Here is a 23,216-nt window from a genome sequence, read left to right as displayed (position 1 = left end):
GAGCACAGCAGAAATGTCAGTGAACTGCAGAAGTTAGTGCATCTTCAAATATAGTTAACGCCAAATGACCTCCAAAACAGAGCTGTGTAAACTTAATGTCTAAAACTAAGCTATGGAGGAGTCAAGTTGGCTTCCTCACTTGATGGACAGATGGACGGACACATTGCTGTTGTCTCTTTCTTTTCATGTGCCTTCTCTGATTGGAAGGTTGGTGGCCAGCAAAAGCCATAGATTGCGGTCCCTAGAATCGTGGATGATATCTTCTGTGTCCATTTCTAGCCATTCTTTTAGGTCATCCATCCATCCCTTCCTCCTCCTTCCTCTTGATCTTTTTCCTGCTAGCTTTCCTTCTAGTATTAGTTGTGGTATTTGATATTTTACTACTCTGAGGATATGTCCACAATACTCCAGTTTGTTTGTTTATGTGTGTTTTTCTTTTTGAAGTTTTTCTTCACTTATTGTTCTGCTGGTCCATTTAATCTTGAGTATTCTTCTGAGACGCTACATCTCAAAGGCTTCGAGGTTTTTGTGTGTTTCTTTCTTGATGGTCCAGGTTTCACTTCCATACAGGAGTTTATACCTCTCTTTAAAAGTAAGGGGTACAGAACACATGTTGAGTGTTGCAATGGCCAATGCTGGCCAAGTGCTACAGCACTATCAGGAGCTTCATTTGAGACTGAGATCATTTGGTTGCTGTGCAACTTTGGGATTTAGCAGCATGGAATGCACAGCAGTAGCTTTTCAGTCTTAATCATGCAAATAGGTGTGAAAAAAGAGTTGAAATTGGTGCAATGGCTGATGATGTCACAAAAGCATGGAAGCCTCTGGTGCTATTACACAGGCTATTAATCAGGGATCTGGAAATGATTCTTGCTGTTTCTTACCTTCTCAAAAATGGCATTGAGAATGAGATCTCTGGAAAAGAGGTCTGTGTAGAAAAGAGGTCTGGGTGTCCTGCTTGCCGGAGAGTGAGCTGGCAAGTAGATTTGTAGATGTCTGCTATTAATCTGTTCTTCCAAGTTTCTAGATGTTGTCTCTCCCCGGGGTTAGCAAAGGCAAAAACAAATATAACAGAGGCTCTTTGGGGCCTATCAAATCTACTCAGCCAGTAGGTGCCAGAGTCTTGACCTCTGCTGCTTCCTTCACAAGATAGTTAGGAACATAGAAAGCTGCCTTGTACCAAGTCAGACCATTGGTCCATCTGGCTCTCTGAGGTTTCAGGCAGGAGTCTCTCAGCCCTACCTGGAGATGCTACCTGGAACCTTCTGCATGCAAAGCAGATGCTTTACTACTGAGCTGTGCAGTGTTCTCTCAAATTTTTTTCATCTGTGTGCAGAGTAAGTTTTTGTTCTGGGCGGGAGTTTCAAGGCAGTGTGTGCACACCTGCATTCAGAATGGGGCCTTCCTGATTCAACCTGAGCGGGATCTAAAATTAACAGAGCGGACATCAAAAAACTTGGGAGCGCAGGCATGTGCACACACCTTAGAGGGAACACTGGATCTGTGGTTCCATCCCCCTGGTTGTATTAGAGTGTGATGTTTTAGCAGTGCAGAGGAAACGCGGATCCCAAAAGCTATCCATCTGAAATTACACTCACCGTAGTAAATGGACAACTGCTAATGCAAAATGTTACAGGTAACTAAGGTTAAAACTACATGCCAGGAGATTCATAGCTGGCATTCTGCTTTTTGGTGGAAATGCAGGTGTGAGTGGGCTGCAAAGTTGATCAGAGAGGCATTGAGGAGAGGGTGATTCGGGAGTCAACTCTGGCAACTCCCTAAACCTGCATTTCTAGTTTAAAACAAAACCTACCCTGGGAAGATTGGTCCTGGATCTCTCAGGCTCAAGTGTCATTTGAGGCAAAACACTTTTAAGAGAAAAAAGCAGAGTGTGTGTGTTGTACAGGCGATCTGAGCATTGTTAATGGCCTCCAAATTATAGTATCTGACTTTCTAATTAAATAGGTGCACATGTTTTAAACACAATCCATCGACTTTGGTAGACAATCAAAATCATTAGGCATGAATTACTCCAGTCTGTGTAAATGACTGCAGCAACATCATATTCTTTCTTCAACTGAACTTGAATAAGCAGCCAAAGACTTCTCACTTCCTAGCTTGGCTCACTACCAGGAACAGACTATGACAATGAATTTTAAGTACCAACTCAAGGCCCAGAGCTAATGAATAATAAAAAAAATTGTACATGTTGTTTTTTGTCACTAAGTGTTACCGTATTCCCACTGAGAGAGATACCGCACTAAACTATGGGGCAACTGCATTTTATGATTCCACTGCCATGCAATAAAATGCAAAGACCTTTCCAGTGAGATCAGTTTAGAGTGGGCTTTTATAAGTAATTTTTAGATTGGGATAGCACAGTTATTTGTCTGATATTCAGTCTGAAGTTATCTGAGCCATTCCTTCCTTCCTAGATTGGCATCTAGTTCTTGACCATTTTAAAAGCCCTACCACATAGCAGATCCTTTCCTCCTGGTTATTCCCAATGCACTCTTCAAAGACTATTGGGAGACGAAAGGGTTGAGCTTGGGATCGGGGCCATAGCTCAGGGCTAGAGCATCATCTGCTTTACATCCAGAAGGCCCCAGGTTCAATCTGGCATCTCCAGATAGGACTGGGAAAGATTCCTGCCTGAAACCTTGGCAAACCATTGCCAGTCAGGTTAGACAATACTGAGCTAAATGGACCAATGGTCTGATTCAGTAGAAGGCAGTCCTATGTTCTTGTGTAAGCCCATTACCAGTGCACTCTTCCAGGAACAGTTAATGATACTAATTTTGACTTATAATAAAGCCTTACATCATATGGGTCTTGGACTTCTTCTTTCTTTATATTTAGGAAATACAGGCAGACCTCGATATCCACAGATTCATTATCTGTGAATTTGTGTATCTGGGGTTGGGTAAAAGACACCCAACCTCCACATGCCAACCTCGTGTATCCAAGGGTCGGGTGGCCAGAAATAACCACAGAGGTCATTTCCGGCTGCCATTTTGTGTTTTGGAGCCTCAAAATGGCTCTGGGTTTTTTGTTTGTTTAAACCTGAAAATTTTTGGCCAATTTGAGGGCACCAATTTGGGGGGTCCTCCCCCCAAATCCACTGTTTTAAAAACCATTTTTTTCCAAACCAGGAACCTAACCCCCAGTTCCCCATTGGCCTAATGCCTCGATATTCGTGGTTTCCGTATCTGCAGTTGTACCATGGAATGGAACTCCCTCAAATATCAAAGTCCTCCTGTATAGTCCTCCTCCTCCTTCTAAAGTCCTCCTTCTCTCCTGTATAGAGAGAAGGAATCTGAGGTCTATACATCTCAGTTTAGCTGCAGATGTTCATCTCTAGACATCTCTAGTTCCTAGAGGAGTAGATGTTACTATGAATGATGCATCAGTACTGGAAACTACCTTCCAGCTCCACAAAACATTCAGCAGCTTTTGGGGACCTGTGGTTGTTGGGATCACTTACATCTCAATTCTCCACTTTGGGCATTACAAGAAATTGGTGTAAGAAATGGGGAAGAATTTAAGCACATAAGAACAACCCTGCTGGATCAGGCCCAAGGCCCATCTAGTCCAGCATCCTGTTTTGCACAGTGGCCCACCAGATGCTGCTGGAAGCCACAGGCAGAAGTTGAGGGCATGTCCTCTCTCCTGATGTTACTCGTCTGCAACTGGTTCTCAGAGGCATCCTGCCTTTGAGGCTGGAGGTGGCCTATAGCCCTCTGACTAGTAGCCATTGATAGACTTCTCCTCCATGAAGTTATCCAAACCCCTCTTCAAGCCATCTAGGCTGTTGGCTGTCACCACATCCTGTGGCAGAGAGTTCCACAAGTGGATCACGTGTTGTGTGAAAAAGTTCTTCCGTTTGTTGGTCCTCCCGACAATCAATTTCATGTAGTGACCCCTTGTTCTAGTGTTGTGTGAGAGGGAAAAGAATTTATCTCTCTCCACTTTCTCCACACCATGCATGATTTTATAGACCTCTATCATGTCTCCCCGCAGTCATCTTTTTTCTAAACTAAAAAGCCCCTGGTGTTGTAGTCATGCCTCATAAGAAAGGTGCTCTGTCCCACTGGTTCTCACTGTTCCTCCATGTTTCTGTTATGCCCACTATATCTATTTCTGCGTTAGCAACCAAGCACTCCAGCTCACCCTCTTTCTCAGACTGATGTCCTCCTTGCCCAAGACCTTCATTCTCCCTGACAGCAGAGGAGCTACCAGCCCTGGAGTGGGATGCCTCTATCACATCCCTGAAGGTCTCGTCCACTTGCCTCTCTGTCTCTCTGATCTTCTCCAGATCCGCCACCTTGGTCTCAGGGGAACAGATTTGTTCCCTGAGAGCCAGGAACTCCTTGCACTGAGCACACATCCATGACTTCTGCCCTTGGGGCAAATAGTCATACATGTGGCACTCTGTGCAATACACTGGGAAGTGCCCCTTCCCCTGCTGACCTTCTATCTTCATACTGTTTTTGTTCGCTGTTTACAGTATTTAGGGAGCTTATTGTCCGTTTAATAGATAGTTTATTAGGATAGGTCTCAGCTGTAATGGTCAACTATTTAACTGTACAAACAGCCTTTCCCAAGAATATGAGGGAAACGAGGGAGGGATATGTAGTTACGTTCTCTTCTCCACCAGGCTCCTTGTGATCCTTGTGATCTCAGGGGCTTGTTCCAGGCTCCCCTGTACACTTCCCGCTAAACTCCTGAAAGAAAAAGAAGAACAATTTGGTTCAGTCAAGTGCACAGGACGGGAAGGAAAGCATATATGGGTTTGTTGTCTTATTCACAGTTCATCAAATTGTGTTTTGTTGGATCATCTGAACCTGTATTTCTATGTTTGGGTTTGTTGTGCAATGTTGTAAAATTGTGAACATTGATTTAAAACAAGAGAGCAGTCTGCAAGTCCGTAACATTCAATTAAGTTTCTTCTAAGTTTCTTCTCACTCACTTCTGAGTGACTGTGCTTAGGATGGTGGTGTATGTATCTAATTTTTAGATCTGCTGTGGCTCCCTAGCAAACAGTATTCAAGGCATACTGCCTGTAATTTTGTGTGTATCTTTGCATAAATAATTCCGGTGTCCTTTTCATGTATCACACAATTATTTTTATTTCTTGTTTACACAGACAGGTGTTATTGACTGGTTTGTTTTAGCCAGACATTGAGTCCTTCCCAAGGACCTGGGATGGCTGAATTTTATCATCAATATTGTTGGTTATTATAGATATCGTCACAAAACATAGGCTGTTCCCAGTAAAGTTGCTTTTTGTAATTGGCTGATGGTGATTTCTGTGGCCCCTCTGGTGTTGAGGTCCTCTTCAAGTTGTTTTGGAATTGCACCTGGGATGCCAATTACCACTGGGATTATTTTGGTCTTTTTCTGCCACAGCCTTTCAATTTCAATTTGTAGATCTTTGTATTTGGTGATTTTTTCTATTTCTTTTTCTTCTATTCTGCAGTCCCCTGGTATTGCTATGTCGATTATTTTAACGTTTTTCTTTCTTCTCAACTACAGTTATATCTGGTGTATTGTGTGGCAGATGTTTGTCTGCTTGTAGTCGGAAGTCCCATAATATTTTTGCATCTTCATTTTCTACAACCTTTTCAATTTTATGGTCCCATCAGTTTTTGGCTACGGGTAGCTTGTAATTTTTGCAGATGTTCCAGTGTATCATCCCTGCTACCTTGTCATGCCTTTGTTTGTAGTCAGATCTTTTTACAACAGCTGATTAGGTGGTCCACTGTTTCATCTGCTTCTTTACAAAGGCGGCACTTGCTGTTTGTTGTTGATTTTTCGACTTTTGCTCTTATTGCATTTGTTCTTAGTGCCTGTTCTTGTGCAGCCAATATTAGACCCTCTGTTTCTTTCTTCATGTTGCCATTCTTAAGCCATTGCCAGGTCTTGGTGATGTCTCATTTTCCAGTTATATTGTGCAAATATTGACCATGCAGTGGCTTATTTTTTCATTTTTCTGCTCGGGTCTTTACTTGTTCTTTCTTGTAGGCCTACTTTCTTTCATTGGTGTTGAATAGTTTCTCGTTATTGACCATCTGAAGTGCATCTTCTTCACTGTCCTTTATATATTCTTCAAGGCCTCTTTTCTCCTCCTCTGCTGTTTGATGGACTTGCAGTATTCCTCTTCCACCTGAGCTGCGAGGGAGGTATAGCCTATCTACATCACTGTGGGGGTGCAGAGCATGATTGATGGTCATTATTTTCCTGGTCTTACTATCTAGCGTCTCTAGCTCTGCCTGGGTCCAGTCTATTATTCCTGCAGTGTATCTGATAACAGGTATAGCCCAGGCAGAGACGTATCTAGGGAAAATAGCGCCTAGGGCAAACACTGAAATTGCGCCCCCTGCCCAAGCATCTGACACCCATCTTTCAGATAACTTTATCATAATATCAGCTGAAAAATACAAGTCAAGCTCATTAATCTTTTAATATTTCAAAAACTATTTAGCAGTGGACGTAGCCAGACCTAAAAATGCTGGAAAACTACAAATTTCAGTATGCTGGGGCTCATGAAATACCCAAATACAATGTGGAGGTATACTTGGAAAACCAACAGAAGTGCCTGTCTAATTCTCTACTATGTATTGTAGTATCACCATTACATAAGTTTTAAAAATAAATGGAGAATTTGACTTTTCCCAGATACTCTGAAAATAATTAAAGGATATGCAGAGTAAACTGTGTCACTGCTTGGAATATATTCTAGTCTTTCAGAAAGACAGTTAAAATGAGAGAAAGAGAGCCAGAAACTCCCAGTGGGCCTTAATATTAAGGATTTCACACTGATTCAAAGACAAACCCACCATTAATAGTCATATTATTAAGACATCACATTTAACTCACTTATCACAAGAAGCAAAGTAAGAGCAAATGAATACAATCCTAGCTCTTAAGCGTCAGCTCAGTATTCACAAGCCCTGATTCTCTGTACATAGTGCCAATCTGAATATGTGTACAGTGTCTTTTATTATTATTATTATTATTATTATTATTATTATTATTATTATTATTATTATTATTATTATTTAACCTGTAGCCCCTTTGGGGGGCTTCCTAAAGGCTGGGGGGGTTGCAAAGGTTCCCCCTCACTCCGCTGGCTTCTAGGGCCTTGCAGGGACCATTTGAGCATGTGCAGTGGCCGTTTTTAAAAATAATCTTCTTTTTTTAAGGCCACGGAAAACAAAATGGCCACCGTGCATGCTCAAATGGCCTCTGCAAAGCCTGGCATGACCTAGGGCCTCACAGAGGCCATTTGAGCATGCACGGTGGCCATTTTGTTTTTGGCAGCCATTTTTTAAAAAAAATTAATTTTACAAAATGGCGCCCCCCTTCAAGTGGCGCCCGGGGCACGTGCCCTGCCTACCCTATCCCTAGATACGCCCCTGAGCCCAGGTGTTTATGGTGTATATGGTGTTCCTGCCATTGAATTTGGACTTTAGGATTTTTCTAACTCTCCTGATGTATTCACTTCCAATTTTTCTTTTAACTTCAGTGTGTGGGATGTTATCAGCCTGGAGAATGCCCAAGTATTTGTAATGTTCTTTCTCTTCCAGGTTCTTGATCTTGCTTCCATTGGCCAGTTCTATTCTTTCTGTTTTTCTTATTTTTCCTCTGTTCATTATTAATGCAGCACACTTGTCTAGTCCAAACTCCATTGCTATATCGCTACTGAATATACGGACAGTGTTTAGCAGTGATTCGATTTCTGACTGGGACTTTCCATACAACTTCAGATTGTCCATGTACAGCAGATGGTTGATTTGACTTGATGTTTTAGATGGAAAATGCCTCTTCTAATGCTAACCTGTCCAAGTGTCTCACCATTGATTGTTAACTGTGTACTCCACATGCTCACTGCTTTTTTTATAAATATCTGAATGTTTTTGCTGACACCAGTTGTTTCTAAACATTTTAGTATCCATTTGTGAGGCAATGAATCAAAGGCTTTCTTGTAGTCAATCCATGCAACACTTAGATTTGTTTTTCTTCTCTTGCAATTTTCTAAAATCATTTTGTCAATCAGCAGCTGGTCTTTTGTGCCTCTGGTGTTCGGGCAATTTCCTTTCTGTTCAACTGGAAGCTGTTTGTTAGTTAATAAGTGTCGCATCACTTCATCTGCTATTATTCCAGTTAATAATTTGAACATGGTTGGCAGGCAGGTTATCGGTCTATAATTACTTGGAACTGCACCTTTTGCTGGGTCTTTCATGATGAGATGAGTTTTCCCAGTTGTTAGCCATTGTTCAATATCACCTCCTTGCAAAATGTGATTGAACTGTTTTGATAGTTGTTTATGAAGGCTTGTTAGGTGTTTAAGCCAAAAGCTATGCAGTTCATCGTCGCCTGGCGCAGTCCAATTTTTAATTTTCTTTGCTCTTTCACTTATTAATTCTGGTGTTATTATTAGATCTTGCATTTGTTGGTTACATTTTTTGACCTCTTTCATCCAGCCTGCTTTTTTATTATAATCTATTGGATTGTCCCATAATTTCCCCCAGAATTGCACTGTTTCTTCTTTATTTGGTGTTTCTATGTTTCTTGCAGTTTCTCCTTCTATACTTTGGTAGAAACGTCTCTGATTCGACTGGAATTGGAGATTCTGCCTGTGTTGTGTAATTCTGGATTCATATCTGCTAATCTTCTTTGACACTACTGTTATTTGCTGCATTATTATTATTATTATTATTATTATTATTATTATTACTACATTTATATCCTGCTCTTCTTCCAAGGAGCCCAGAGCGGTGTACTACATACTTAAGTTTCTCTTTCACAACAACCCTGTGAAGTAGATTAGGCTAAGAGAGAAATGACTGGCCCAGAGTCACCCAGCTAGTTTCATGGCTGAATGGGGATTTGAACTCGGGTCTCCCCGGTTCTAGTTCAGCACTCTAACCACTGCACCACGCTGGCTCTCATCTTGACTCTCATTGACTTTTATGTACACAGGGAATCATGGTGGGCACTAAAATCTTTCTGAGGCTCATGGTCCGGTCAGTGCCTGGATGGGAGAACTTAATGGAATGAGATTCATGGGAACCCCATGAATGCCACACTGAGTTCCATCATGGAAGAAGGGGAGGGGTATAAATAAAATAATACATGAGTTTTGGGGGAAATCAAACACAGATTGAAAAAGGGAAATAAGACAAGTTTGTAGAGGACAGGATTAACTAACATGAGGCTGATGCTGTTCATAAACGTTTGACTGCCAAAAGCTAGGAGCAAAGATCAAGAAACTGAGCGCCCTTTCTGTTGCGATTTGCTTAACTGTAAGATGTAATTAACAAAGTAATTTGGAAAGTGCCGAATTTGGTTTCATTGAAATGCATTTGTTTTGGGTGTGCCTGTAGGTTTATGTTCCAGATGACCACAATGCCACCCTAGGGAGAACTGCAAACAAACAAGTATTTGAAGGTCTGACGACAGGAGTTCTAAGAATTGTGGCTGTGGTGTTCCGGGGCCTGATCTCCAGCGCACCTTATGGAAACAATCAGATCTGTGCACCAAAATTAATACAAGAAATGAAAAACAAGACCTCACAAGGCGAAGTCTTTAACAGTAGGATACAAGACCTCATCAGGTAAGAAAATGATCCAGTGTCTTCTGCATATGTCTTTACCAGTGGGAGGGGAAAGTGAGCCCCCCCCCACACACACACACACTTGAAAGGTTCCTCTGCTTTGAACTGCCTCCATTAGCAGCCACGACACCTCTCTGCACAGGGATGACTCCAAATGGGAGTGTGTGCTCCCCCCAAAAAATATTGCCTGCTCCCCTTCTTGCTCCAGCCATCCGAGCAGAGCTTTTCAGCAAAGTGTCATACAGTACATTTATATTATAGTATAAAAGATTAAATTATGATCTTATAGCTTGAATTAATTATTGTAAAAGGCTTCCGTTGTTTATGATTACGACGGATATTTATATACCACTTTCAAGAAAGGTTTCCAAAGTGGTTTACATAGATATAAATAAACAAATATGAGTCTAAAGATTTGCTCACTCTTCTAACCAGAACAAGCAGCAGAAGCCGGTGCAGCCAGGTAGGGAGGAGACTCCTCCAGCCTCCCAGCAGCCAGGCCAACCCCTTCCGGGCCAGGAACTGGACTGGGTGAGACCATGTGTGCAGGGGAGTGTAGGTTGTCTCCAATAAAGATTTCAACTACCTGGGCACTGATCCCTCCCTTCATCCCAGCCTTTCCTGCCATGTGGTCTTAGACAGGAAGAGAAAACCAGTTTAGAAAGCAGACTGAAAGTTTGGTCTAAATTTTAAAAGGCAGTATTTTCTGTGAGGGGTCTGGCCCGTTTTCTTAATGAGTTTGAAACGGTCAAGCAAGCTTCATTAAGAAGGTAAATAAATTAACGACATTAAATACGCTCTTAAGTATTCAATGTATAGCAAAATCTTCACTCCCTAATAATGTTCTTTGCCACCCCTTTGCTCCCCCAAACTAGTTGTACTAGAGTTGGCCCTGCGTCTGCATCGGAGGGAGAGGTGAGCCAAGGAGGCCCCCTACAGCCGCCTGGCTGGGACCATCTGCCATTTGGTTTCTCCCTCCCAGCATGAGGCTAGAGTTTTGTTGGTTTCCCTTCCCATTCTGGATTATATCTCATAGAAACATAGGAAGCTGCCTTCTGCCGAGTCAGACCATTGGTCCTTCTAGCTCAGTATTGTCTACACAGACTGGCAGTATCTTCTCCAACGCTGTAGGCAGGAGTCTCTCTCAGCTCTATCTGGAGCTGGAACTTGGAACCTTCTGCATGCAAGCATCCAGATGCTTTTTTCCAGAGCAGCCCCATCCCCTAAAGGGAATATCTTATACTGCTCATATATGGAGTCTCCCATTCAAATGCAAACCAGTGTGGGCCCTGCTTAGCAAAGGGGACAATTCATGCTTGCTACCACAAGACCAGCTCTCCTCTCTATCTTTTATATTACTGTCTCTTCAATGGTTGTGCCGTCGAGCTGGTGTCAACTCCTGGCAACCACAGAGCCCTGTGGCTTTCTTGGTAGAATACAAGAGGAGTTTCCCATTGCTTTCTTCCACGCAGTATGAGATGATACCTTTTATCACCTTCCTATATCACTGCTGCTCAATTTAGGAGTTTCCCATATTCTGGGACAAACACCAGTGGGGATCCGAACCCACAGCCTCCAGCAGTCTAGACAGATTGCTTCCCCGCTGCGCCATTAGTTGGCATATCTCTTCAGTAGTAAGCCATTATTTTAGATTGTGAGCTTCCTGGAGTGCCTTGTCAGAAAGCTGATATATAAATGTACCGGTAGTGCATACATAAATATGAAAGTGCCTTATAGCGAATCAGACGCTTGGGATATTATCTCGCCCCATGTTGTCTCCTTTGATTGGCATCGGTTCTCCAGGGTTTCCCAGCACCTGCTACTTGAGATGACTTAACAGGAAGTGCCAGACATTGAACCTGGAAACTTCTGCCTGCTGAGCTGTAGCCCCATCCCCTGACAAATTTACACTTCTTTTTCTATAATATTCTGCCAAAACCATAAAGAAAATGTGAAAGGTCCATTCTTCCTGAAACCTAATTCATTGGCATTACTGCCTGTGCTTGAAGAGCCTAATTGAAGTACAGCCATAAATAAGATTCCTTTTCCAAATAACTGTGGAAGAACGTTGGGCCTCTCATTGTTCATTTTGCAGAGCTGAAATGCGCACAGAAAAAATAGCCAGAATGCAGAAAATCGCACTCGGGTTTCTGCTGGAATTTAAATTACTCCTCAGTGTTCAGCCTCCTTGCAAACTCATCTGGCAATTACCCTGTACTATAAAGCATGTTCAAATCCATTGAATGAAATGAATGCAGTTAGTTCTAACAAGAATGTACTGCACACAACGGACCATTTCCTTCCATGCTGATTTGCTGTCATTCATGATTGCTTATCTTTTAATATCCAGTCAATTCTTCCTTGGCTCAAATCCGTCACTTCCATCGTGATCTTCTGATTATGATAGAATCTGGTTAGCCTCTGATATGCTACTACATTGAAAACCCTCTCTTAATAGAGCTTGTTGCTTTGCAAGGGCCAGTTTCTCGATCGCTGGGATTTCCCTTGACACACACACCCTGCCTAAATGGTCAAAGAGGCACTTTTTAAAGTGAGTCTCTCACCTACTTTATTATTTATTATTTATTGTTCTGTGTAAACCTATGTATATAAATATTCGTAGTATTTATTTATTTATTATTTAGTACATTTGTGTGCTACCCTATACAAAAAAGTGAGAGGAGAGCTGGTCTTGTGGTAGCAAGCATGACTTGCCCCCCTAGCGAAGCAGGGTCTGCCCTGGTTGCATCTGAATGGGAGACTTGATGTGTGAGCACTGCAAGATATTCCCTTCAGGGGATGAAGCTGCTCTGGGAAGAGCAGAAGGTTTTAAGTTCCCTCCCTGGCAGCATCTCCAAGATAGGGCTGAGAGATATTCCTGCCTGCAACCTTGGAGAAGCCGCTGCCAGTCTGTGAAGACAATATTGAGCTAGATAGACCAATGGTCTGACTCAGTATATGGCAGTTTCCTATGTTTCCTATGTTTCCTAAGTCCCTGGGCGGTTCACAATATTAAAAAAACCCAAAACATTAAAACATTAACATGATTAAAACAATTTAAAATACAATAAAAATTCTAAATAACGAAGCTTTAAAACTATAAACTAAAAGCCCGACTAAACAATTATGTTTTCAAGTCCTTCGTAGAAACATGCAGAGAAGGGGAAACTCTAATTTCAGCAGGAAGCACGTCCCGCAGTCCCAGGGCAACTCTAGAAAAGGCCCCATTTCGAGTCGCCACCAACCAAGCCGGTGGCAACCACAACCGGACCTCCCCAGATGATCTTAATAGGTGGCAGTGTAGATGGAGAAGAAGGCGTCGTATTCCTTAGTACTATTATTTCTACTTTGCTTTTCAACTAAAAAAGTTCTCAAAGTCATTTACAGAGAAAAAGAATAAAACGAGGGTTCCCTCTCCTCCCAAAGCGCTCCCATTCTAAAAAGAGTCACAAGGCAGACACCACCATCGGCAGCCACTGTGCTGGAGTTGAAAAAGGCCGTTTGCTCTCCCCGTGCTAAATGCAAGAGAATGACTACTGTGAAAGGTCCCGCTTTCCCTTGGTAGCAGGAGTTATATCTCTGATTCGTGGGGAGAGGGACTCTCCCTGTGGAGGCCAGCACAGCATCCTTCCCAGTGGCTGTTGCTGATGTCTCCTTTGTGTGTGTTGTGGGGTTGTGGGGCCTCTTTGTGAGAGGGATCTCTTTTTTCATACATTTTGCTATGTAAACTGTTTAGATTTTTTTTGTTGTTGAAAAGCGATAATAAATGTTTTTAATAATGATAATTTCCTCCCAATCAATCATTACGGTCCAAGACCAGCATAAGACAAGACAACAGGGAATGATTCATGATCATAAACTCAAGTTATGGTACCATAAATCTAAAATTGCTACTTTAAAATTGCTACTCAAATACTATAAGACTGTATTATAATACTATAAAACTGCTACACATTAGGGATAATTTCCTCCCTTTGTTCCCATCTTCTGTTGTCCAACCTTTTTTCTGAAAGAGGAGACAAAGGATACATTCAATTTTTCAAAGAGCAAATTTCCCCCTCTTAATAAATTGCTTTTTCCATTTCTTTGAACCCATTCTGCCCCTCATGCTGATCCTGACCTCTCTTTTGCTCCGACCTTTTGCACTTTATATATATTTGAAATTCTGCCCCGAATACATTACTTGTTAGATGGCAGAGATCACATTTATTTATATTTCTGTGAATTTTTAAATCTTATTACATGCAGTATCATAGTTTACATTTTTTCTCTCACTATTTTGTGGATGTACACGTGTGTCATCATTTTAGTGCCATCTAATATAGATTTCCTTAGGTGGTGTGTTTTCCTTAAAACTCCTCTAACATACCCACCATTCACATTTATAAAGCCACTGGGCAGTCCAGGATACAGAGCAACTAACTGTCTTTCGTGTCAGATGACACACTTCCACATCCACTCACAATGGCTTAACTGAGACATCATATCAAACCATGGTTATGGAAACTTCCCTGTTGTTCAGAATGAACTGTCTGCATAAACAACTGAAACAATTATTTTTCTCAATGTGTAACAAATCCATACAGAGACTGGCTGGGTCCAGGATTAGCTTTCAAGATCAGGGAGGATCTGCTCACCAACATTGCCTCAGGCACTGGCAGACCGTAATCTGAAACCATGGTTAGAACTGGGTTTGTGAACTGAGATTTCACAATGATGCCTGCAGTGACAGTCCATGGCTGAAGCCTTTGCTCAACCTCCAGAGGCAACAGCACCTCTGAAGATGGGAGTGCTGAGCAGACAGACAATGAAATCTGGGAAGCAGCTCTAAACCATAGCTTGCTAGCTAGCTTGTACCTTTGGAAGCACAATCTCTTCTTTTGGGTTCTTAGTGTAACCATGGTTTCATATGATATCTGAATTAAGCCCATGATTCGTAGAAAGTGGCGAAAACTCTAAATTTATTTCTCTAAATTTAGAGAAATAAAACTGGACTTTTGTCCAAGTAATAGGGAATTATAGCCTTGCCATACATGGCGAGTTTCATGTATTCATGTAGGAGAGGAGAGCTGGTCTTGTGGTATCAAGCATGACTTGTCCCCTTAGCTAAGCAGGGTCCACCCTGGCTGCATATGAATGGGAGACTAGAAGTGTGAGCACTGGAAGAGATTCCCCTCAGGGGATGGAGCCTCTCTGGGACGAGCAGAAGGTTCCAAGTTCCCTCCCTGGCAGCAACTCCAAGATAGGGCTGAGAGAGATTCCTGCCTGCAACTTTGGAGAAGCTGCTGCCAGTCTGTGTACTGAGCTAGATGGTCCTATGGTCTGACTCAGTATATTGGCTGCTTCCTATGTTCCTATGTATTCCTTTTGTTTGCACATTTTAAAAAATAAGAAATGAAGGGTTCATTGTTTCTACCTTTTTAGTATCTCATTCATTGTTGCATTATCAATTTCTAACTCTTCCCAATCAAACCATCAGGAGCTTGGGTTTCTTACAAGCCATTAAAACAGAAAACACTAGAACGCTATATTAAATTTGAAATTGCCCCATTAAAATTATGAGGGTGACTTCCTCATTTAGAATCAGGGCATTGAAAGGCGTTTGGTTTTTATATGTCACCTTAGATCTAAGGATTTGTATTTCACAAAGTGTTTCTATTTTATAGATTATTAAATTAAATTCAGAGATACTTTCACATATAACAAAATGGGCCACAGGAAAACCCGGTATGGAAATATACCAACATCGCAGGAAAGTGGAAAGCTGCCTTATACCGAGTCAGATCATTGGTCCATCTCACTCAGTATTGTCTTCACAGACTGGCAGCGGCTTCTCCAAGGTTACAGGCAGGAGTCTCTCTCAGCCCTATCATGGAGATTCCAGGGAGTGGACTTGGGACCTTCTGCGTGCAGATACTCTTCCATTGAGCTTACTTCCGCATCCCGAAAGGGGAATATCTTACAGTGCTCTCCCATCCAAATGCAAACCAAAGCAGATCCTCCTTTGCAAAGGGGACAATTAATTTTCGCTACCACAAGACCAGCTCTCTTCCACCATCAGTTCTCCGTTTGCGGGGAGAGGGAGAGGCGAGTGCATGCCCAAGACTAGGGACCATCGTGTGAATCCAGCATTCTGTCCTGACGCCCTGTGATGCCTGACCAGGCCAGCCAGTGAACCCCTCTATTAAAATAGTGCATTTGAGAAATTTTGAAATCTGCTGTAGTGAAGATGAATTCTAATTGAAGAGCAGACTGCACCAGGGAGGTGAAGCAGGTGGCTGTTATAGATCCCTGTGACCTTTTGAAGCCCGTGCATAGCCACACTCCCTTTCCAAACAGGTTTTTCAGAGTGTGTGAAATTTCAAGCTATTGTATTCTCCAATTGGGAGGTCTGCTTATTGATATTTTGCACTGCTGACACCTGACACTGACTGGCCCGAGAGCATGCCTACCCCTGAGCTATGGCGATGTATAAGAATCAGGCCAGGCCTTTCACCTGAGGCATTTCAAAGGATCTGATTTTGATGGAGGCATGAAAAGCCCGATGACAAGGCGATCGGACGATTAGAGGGCATTTCCAAAAGGCAGGTTTGTCTTATTAGAAGCAGCAGCCATTCAGTTCCTAATCAGTTTAAGAAGTGTTCATTGCATGTGGGAGGAAAATGCACATGTGTTTATGGAATAGCCTCGGTGAGGTTCACCTGGCTTCATCACTTTGTTCTTTTAGATGCCAGCTAAAGACCTTTTTTTTTCACTCAGGCCTTTTAAATTTTGGTTTTCAAATCTGATTTTTAAAGAGTTTAAAAATTGCTTTGTATTTTGTATTTTTTCCCCTTTTGGTCTGTTATGCTTTACGGTGTTATGTGTTTTGATTTCATGTCTTAATGCTGCGTTGTGAGCCTCCCAGAGAACAATTTGTTATGGGATGGCTAACAAATAAAGTTTATTATTGTTTGTTGTTATTAAAGTTGGACCATCTTACCACCACAAGCAGATCCAGTCTATCCAGAGAGGAGGACAAGGAGCAGAAAGTAGTACTTAATTTATGCATTTTTTTTAAAAAAAAAAACACTGGTGGTTTCCTCTGCCTCCACTCACCTCCCCCACCCCCGCAATAGATATGCAATAGATATGTCAGAAGGGATATACACAAATTGAATTTCTCGATGGAGAGGAGAGCTGGTCTTGTGGCAGCAAGCATGACTTGTCCCCTTAGCTAAGCAGGGTCTGCCCTGGTTGCATATAAATGGGAGACTTGATGTGTGAGCACTGCGAGATATTCCCCTCAGGGGATGGAGCTGCTCTGAGAAGAGCAGAAGGTTCCAAGTACCCGCCATGGCAGCATCTCCAAGAGAGGGCTGAGAGAGATTCCTGCCTGCAACCTTGGAAAAGCCGCTGCCAGTCTGGGTAGATAATACTGAGCTAGATGGACCAAGGGTCTGACTCAGTAGATGGCAGCTTCCTATGTTCCTATGTTGAATTGAATTTGAAAATTCATTTTGAATTTGAATTGAATCAAGCCTGTTTTGGTGTCTTTTTTTAAACCAGTCTGGAGGTGGGGGGGGGGGGTGAATGGATTTTAAAAGGCACCAAATGGCCCTCTAATTGAATTTGAATCACTCAAATGACCCTGATTTGAATCAAATCAGTTCAAATTCAAATTGATTTGCACATCCCTAGTTGTCAGAATAGCTGTAGTTCATAGAATCAAGAGGCTGCTGGAAAGCTTTCAGGAAGTGAAAGGAATCCTTGAGGGTGGAGCAAGGACTTTGAATGGAAAATGCGCCACCATTTCCACATGTGCCATCATCATGAGTAAACCGCCCAGAGACGTAAGTTTTGGGCGGTATAAAAATGTTTTAATAAGAAATAATAATAAATCTTCCCCCATATGGGATTCCCATATGGGAGGGTGACATCTAAAAGAAGCAGGCCTTTCCCAGTTACTGAGTGCCCTGTCCTTGCAGAACAGCGTCCAGAAGGAGGCCACCAGAGCATGTATTTTTAACTGGTGTTTTGGAAGCCTTTTGGATAACAGTGCTATTGAATACTTGCCATTTTTAATGCTTGATTAGTTTGAATTGCTTCTTGTTATGAGCTGCCTCAAGGGCGAGAAAGGCAGGATAACTATAATGTGAATTTTATACTGTACATTATCATAAGATTAATTGTTCTTAGGTTTCTTCAGTGTCAACTATACTGAGCTAGATGGACCGATGGTCTGACTCTGTAGAAGTCATAGCTTCCTATGTTCTGTTTCTGACTGCTTGTTAAAAATAACTAGCACCCAAGTCTCTGCAGTAGCAGGCGGTCTAGATTTCAAATCACTTGTGCTGAAAGGGTTCCCATTGATATTTATAAGTCTTTACATGGTGAAATATTCAGAGGATCAGAATCTTAAGGCACGTGTAAATCTGCCTTCCTGAAGTTACATTACCTGCCACAGAGAGTCTCCAGATGATCTGGGGGAGTTGCTTAAATCTATTTAAGTCCTTTGGTACTGCCAGTAGTTGTTTCCACGTGATGGTGAAGTTTATACTACATCTAGATTGGCATTTCCATTTAAAGGACATCACAAAATACTCTATTTCTTCTTTCTTTTTCCTTCTATTTCTCAATTTCATTCAGAAATTTGAACCCTTTTCTCTTACTTGAATTCCTCCAGTATCTTTTGCTGCAAAAAGCCTCCACATATCAGGCCCCTCGTTGACTCTGCCCACCAGGACTCATCCAGTTCAGAAGAATGATTTGCAGAGACTATATTGTGATCAATGGGGAAAGGGCTGATCAATCAGGAATAGAAGAAAATGGTGGACTTTAGCACACGCACAAGCAGGAAGGTTCAGTAGGTCCAGCTCAGTTTTAGTAAAAATTACACTCACCTGATGACATGATTCCCCACAGCTGACTTGAGACCTCCGCTTACAACCATAATAAAGAAAATTCCTTCTACTTTCTCATTTGTTGTTGACTCACAAGGGAGAGAGCATACATTCCAGACTTTTGAAGGATTATGTTGTAATCAGATTGTGTCTGGGTAATTTCACCCTTCCACTTCGGTGTTATAGTTGATTTTTCTTATGCTAAACTGTGGCAGAAATATAAAGGGAGGTTATGAATTACTGACACTGGCAAAACACAGTTCTGTTCAGAGGTCAAACAAGCATGTTCATTCATTATGAACCATACCTTAAAAATTATATTGAGGTCTATTCATAAAAAAATAAAAATCTATTGATGACAGCCAAGTATATATTTAAACATGCCAAATGCCCCCTCCCATGTTCTCCACCATGGTCTCAGGTAGCAAAAATTAAAAGCCAATTTTTTGCTTTGAGGAAGTGAAAAATTTCTCAACGCACTGACAGCCACCATTTTTCCTCCAAAAAATGCATCGTGACATAGAATAATTCACAGGGAGAACATTCATGCTGGAAAAAAATTCCTCACGGCTACTGTTTCTGCCCCTATCAAAGAAGCAGCAGAAATTAATGGGGGGAAATATGATCACCACAACTTAGAATTTCTCTCGCCGCCCTTCAGAATTTCTCTCATCCGTGTACCCTACTCCTGAATTTTGCTCACAACCCCACATTCAAGGCCAAGAATGCTTCAGGGCGAATGTTCGGCTTATTGCTAATTTAAACTAATTTAGTTAAACCAAGTTAAGTTTGGAATATACATTAAATTTGAGATGTACAAGTGACACAGAATCAGCCCTTGGAACAGACAACTGGGCCCGCATTGATGTCGTTTATCCTTTTGTTTTCTAGCTATGTGGTGAATATAGGATTAATTGAAAAGCTGAGCTGCTGTTTCCTCTCAGTCCAAGGCCCAGTTGATGAAAATCCCAAAATAGCCACTTTCTTGCAAAGTGTCACGGCCGTGTTGCAGGGAATGTGCCAGTTGTGCTTTGCTGTCAATGGGAGGTGAGTGTGTCGTGTCCTATCCTTTGTTTGCAAAACCCGGATATTTTGTTTCTGGAGACACGCTGTGAGTGGAGCTTCCCATTCAAGGCGAGGCTAGAGGTAATGTGGTGCTGCCTGTTGAATCCTCACAAAAGACATTTTGAAACTCTTGTCTAACCTGTAGCGTTAGGCTAATGCAATTAACTACTGCTACCGTTCTGATAGTAGCTGGTTCAGCAGAATCCAGACACGTTTCGCTTTGTTCATTGGGCTGGTTCAGACATCACAGGGAACCTCAGTTAGAGCTGGACTCCACACAGTGTCCCTTAGTCTCGGAAACGCACACTCCTCCCACCCATCCCACACGAGGGCCTCCTTCCTATCTAGGTTTAAATGAGCCAGAATCAGCCCTTTTGACTGAACCCACCGATTTCTGCTTATTGTAACCCAGGGGTTCCCAGCAGGGGGGTACTCAGAGCCCACCTATCTCCCCTCACTGCAGCCGCACTATTTGGCTACTCCAGTCACTAGAGGACATAACTCATAAGCAGTTTTATTGAAATTGAAATTAGCGGGACACGTAAATATCAATGGAAGTATTCATGACTGACTTAGTCTGAATATAAGCCAGTGACTGGAGTAGATTATCTCATAACTATAAGTGTGTGTGTGTGTGTACATTCTATGGGGCACCTGAGTTGAAAGTTTGCAAAAGAAGGAGTATACTTGTTTTAAAAGGTTCTAACCTACTTGCTTCAAATAACCCAAGATCTGTAACTCATGTCAAACCGTGGATACCGATCTCGGGTTATTTGAAGCAATTAGGTTGGAATAAGCTGAGACTGGCTGGTTTGGACAGCACAACCAATCTTGGGATATAACCTAGATAGAAAGTAGGCACTTGAACAGGGATGAGAGAGGGAAGTGTGCATTTGTGAGACTCCGGGACATCGTTATAACCAATGTTCTGTGTGACATCTAAACCAGGCCACTTGGATCATTTTAAATGATTTTGCAACAGGCAGATTTCTTTATTTATTTATTTTACATGTATATCCCGCTCTTCCTCCAAGGAGCCCAGAGTGTTGTACATGGCTGGTTTATCTTCACAACAACCCTGTGAGATAGGTTAGGCTGAGATAGATGTGGCTGGCCCAGAGTCACCCAGTGAGCTTCATGGCTGAGCAGGGATTTGAACTTGGGTCTTTATCATCCTTGCTCAACACTCTCAAAAACACCTAGAGATGATCACTAATTATCCCTTCTCACTGAGAAACATAAGAAGAACATTACAGAATCAGACCAAAGGTCCATCTCATCTGGTATCCTGTTCCCCTTACTGTCCTGGCCAACTAGATGCCTCTGAGAAGCCCAGAAGCCAGCCAGGAATGCTGTAGCCTTCCTCTTGCCCCATCAATTGGTATTCAGTGGTAGTAAAGTAAAGTAGTGCCATTGAGTCGGTGTCGACTCCTGGCACCCACAGAGCCCTGTGGTTTTCTTTGATAGAATACAGGAGGGGTTTACCGTTGCCATCTCCCACACAATATGAGATTATGCCTTTCAGCTTCTCCCTATATCACTGCTGCCCAATAGAAGCGTTCCCCATAGTTTGAGAAACATACCAGTGGGGATTCAAACTGGCAACCTCTTGCTCCCTAGGCAAGTTACTTCCCATTTGTGCCATGAGGTGGCTTGAATGCCTCTGAAAGTGAGGGTTCCATCTAACTAACAGTCATTGATGGACCTCTCCTCCTGTATGAATGTCTCCTCTTTTAAAGTCACCTAAACTAGTGCCTATCAGCACTTCTTGAGTTAGGCGATTCCATAAATTAATTGTGCATTGTTTGAAGCACTTAATTTTGTTCATTCTGAATCTGCTGCTAAAAAATTACCCTTTTAATGGATTTCCTTAAATATTTGCTAATTTTATGACCAAACAATAGGTTGGACTATTGTTCAGAAACTGTTGTTCACTTCCTGTGTGCCATCTAAGCATTTACCTAGACACACTAAGTTCACTCCTTCCAGAAAGTGGCATTGCTTTCCTCTTTGTTGCTGTTTTTCATGGAATTCTAAAATTTACTAAGAAGAGATTCAAAGAAGAATTCTAAAGTGTCAGTAAAGATTATATAATATGAATGAACAAGAGATGCTAACTAAGGATGCCTACTATCGATTTTAATTCAAGGTGTTCAGACTAAGATGTGTGAATTGTACTCCCAGGATAACCTTTAAAAATGATGGTTCAACTGTTAGATTTACTAAAGGACATTCATACTAATCTAGCCACATAAATTGATATAGTCTTTTAGTGCCATAAAAGTTTTGCTATTGAAATGAAGGAATCCAATTGAAGATATGCCTGTTAATAATGAAATATGGGTACTTTTTCTTTTATTGGCAGAGTCATAAAATTGATTTAATAGTGGAATTCACCTTGTTTTACAAGTCCCCCCCCCGCCCGTTAGCTAATAATAAATGTTTCAGGGTTTGTTTTTTTAAAGACATGTCCAAAACAGAAAAGTTCACTATTCTGACATTTCTGTGACTGTTCTAAATTCTTTTTTCAAAATAGCTTATAGTGTTGACTGCCCACAGGAGAACTAGTCTTGTGGTAGCAAGCATGAATTGTCCCCTTTGCTAAGCAGGGTTCACCCTGTTTTGCATTTGAATGGGAGAATATACGTATAAGCACTGTGAGATATCCCCCTTAGGGGATGGGGCCACTCTGGGAAGAGCGCCTGCATGCAGAAGGTTCCAGGTTCCCTCCCTGGCATCTCCAAGATAGGGCTGAAAGAGACTCCTGCCTGTAACCTTGGAGAAGCTGTTGCCAGTCTGTGAAGACAATACTGAGCTAGATGGAGCAAGTGTATGACTCAGGGTAAGGCAGCTTCCTGTGTACCACAGAGCCTGGTGCTTTTTTATAAATAAATAGAATACAACCGCCATGAAATATAGTGGAGCTGAATTTTGTCTCTTTCTGTTTCTTTTTAATTAATACTTTGGTTTACATTATTTGGTATACTAAAACAAGGGTTCTCAACTTTAGGTCCCCAGATGAGGTTGGACTACAACTTCTATCAGTAGCCAAAAGTTGGGAGTTTCAGTCCACAGTGGCCAAAATTAGTAGTTGTTGACCCCTGCTAACTGGGCAAAGAGGCACGTTTTTAATATGGTGATTCTCTTTATTGAGCAGGGAGAGAGCAGCTGGCCCTATCCACCCCTAGCACAGAACTTCCAGTGGCTGTTGCTGTTGTCTGTCTTGTGTTTCTTTTTAGATTGTGTTTCTTTTTAGATTGTGTTTCTTTTTAGATTGTGTTTCTTTTTAGATTGTTGTCGGTCTTGTGTTTCTTTTAGATTGTGTTTCTTTTAAGATTGTAATCTTTTTAGATTGTGAATCCCCATATCCCTTTGGGGAAAGGGATTGATTGATTGATTGATTGACTGGGTTTTTTTTATTATTATTTCTCTATGTAAACCACTTTGGAAACTTTTGTTGAAAAGCTGTATATAAATATTTTAGCAGTAGTAGTAACATCTGTGGAGTGAAGCCTGAGAATCTCTGTACTAGTTGTCCCCTTCCTATATGGAGAGCTATTGTGGTTGGAGTGTTGCTGGAGTGTTGGATCCATAAAGACCTGAGTTTGGAACATAAGAACAGTCCTGCTGGATCAGGCCCAAGAAGGCCC

At 41.9% G+C, this 23,216-nt stretch overlaps 1 protein-coding gene across 4 annotated transcripts in view; it reads left to right on the top strand.

Moving 5' to 3' along the window:
- SCAPER (S-phase cyclin A associated protein in the ER) overlaps positions 1–23,216 on the top strand; it is a 265,705-nt gene that overhangs the window by 194,501 nt on the left and 47,988 nt on the right. For all 4 annotated transcript variants that reach the window (XM_053272259.1, XM_053272260.1, XM_053272257.1 and 1 more), the window contains 2 exons: positions 9,390–9,619; positions 19,393–19,548. In XM_053272259.1, coding sequence (XP_053128234.1) covers positions 9,390–9,619; positions 19,393–19,548 — 386 coding nt within the window. The remainder of the gene's footprint in view (positions 1–9,389; positions 9,620–19,392; positions 19,549–23,216) is intronic.

The sequence above is a fragment of the Hemicordylus capensis genome, chromosome 10, assembly GCF_027244095.1.
Source record: "Hemicordylus capensis ecotype Gifberg chromosome 10, rHemCap1.1.pri, whole genome shotgun sequence".
Classification (NCBI taxonomy): Eukaryota; Metazoa; Chordata; class Lepidosauria; order Squamata; family Cordylidae; genus Hemicordylus; species Hemicordylus capensis.
This window is presented reverse-complemented; position numbering and strand designations above follow the sequence as displayed.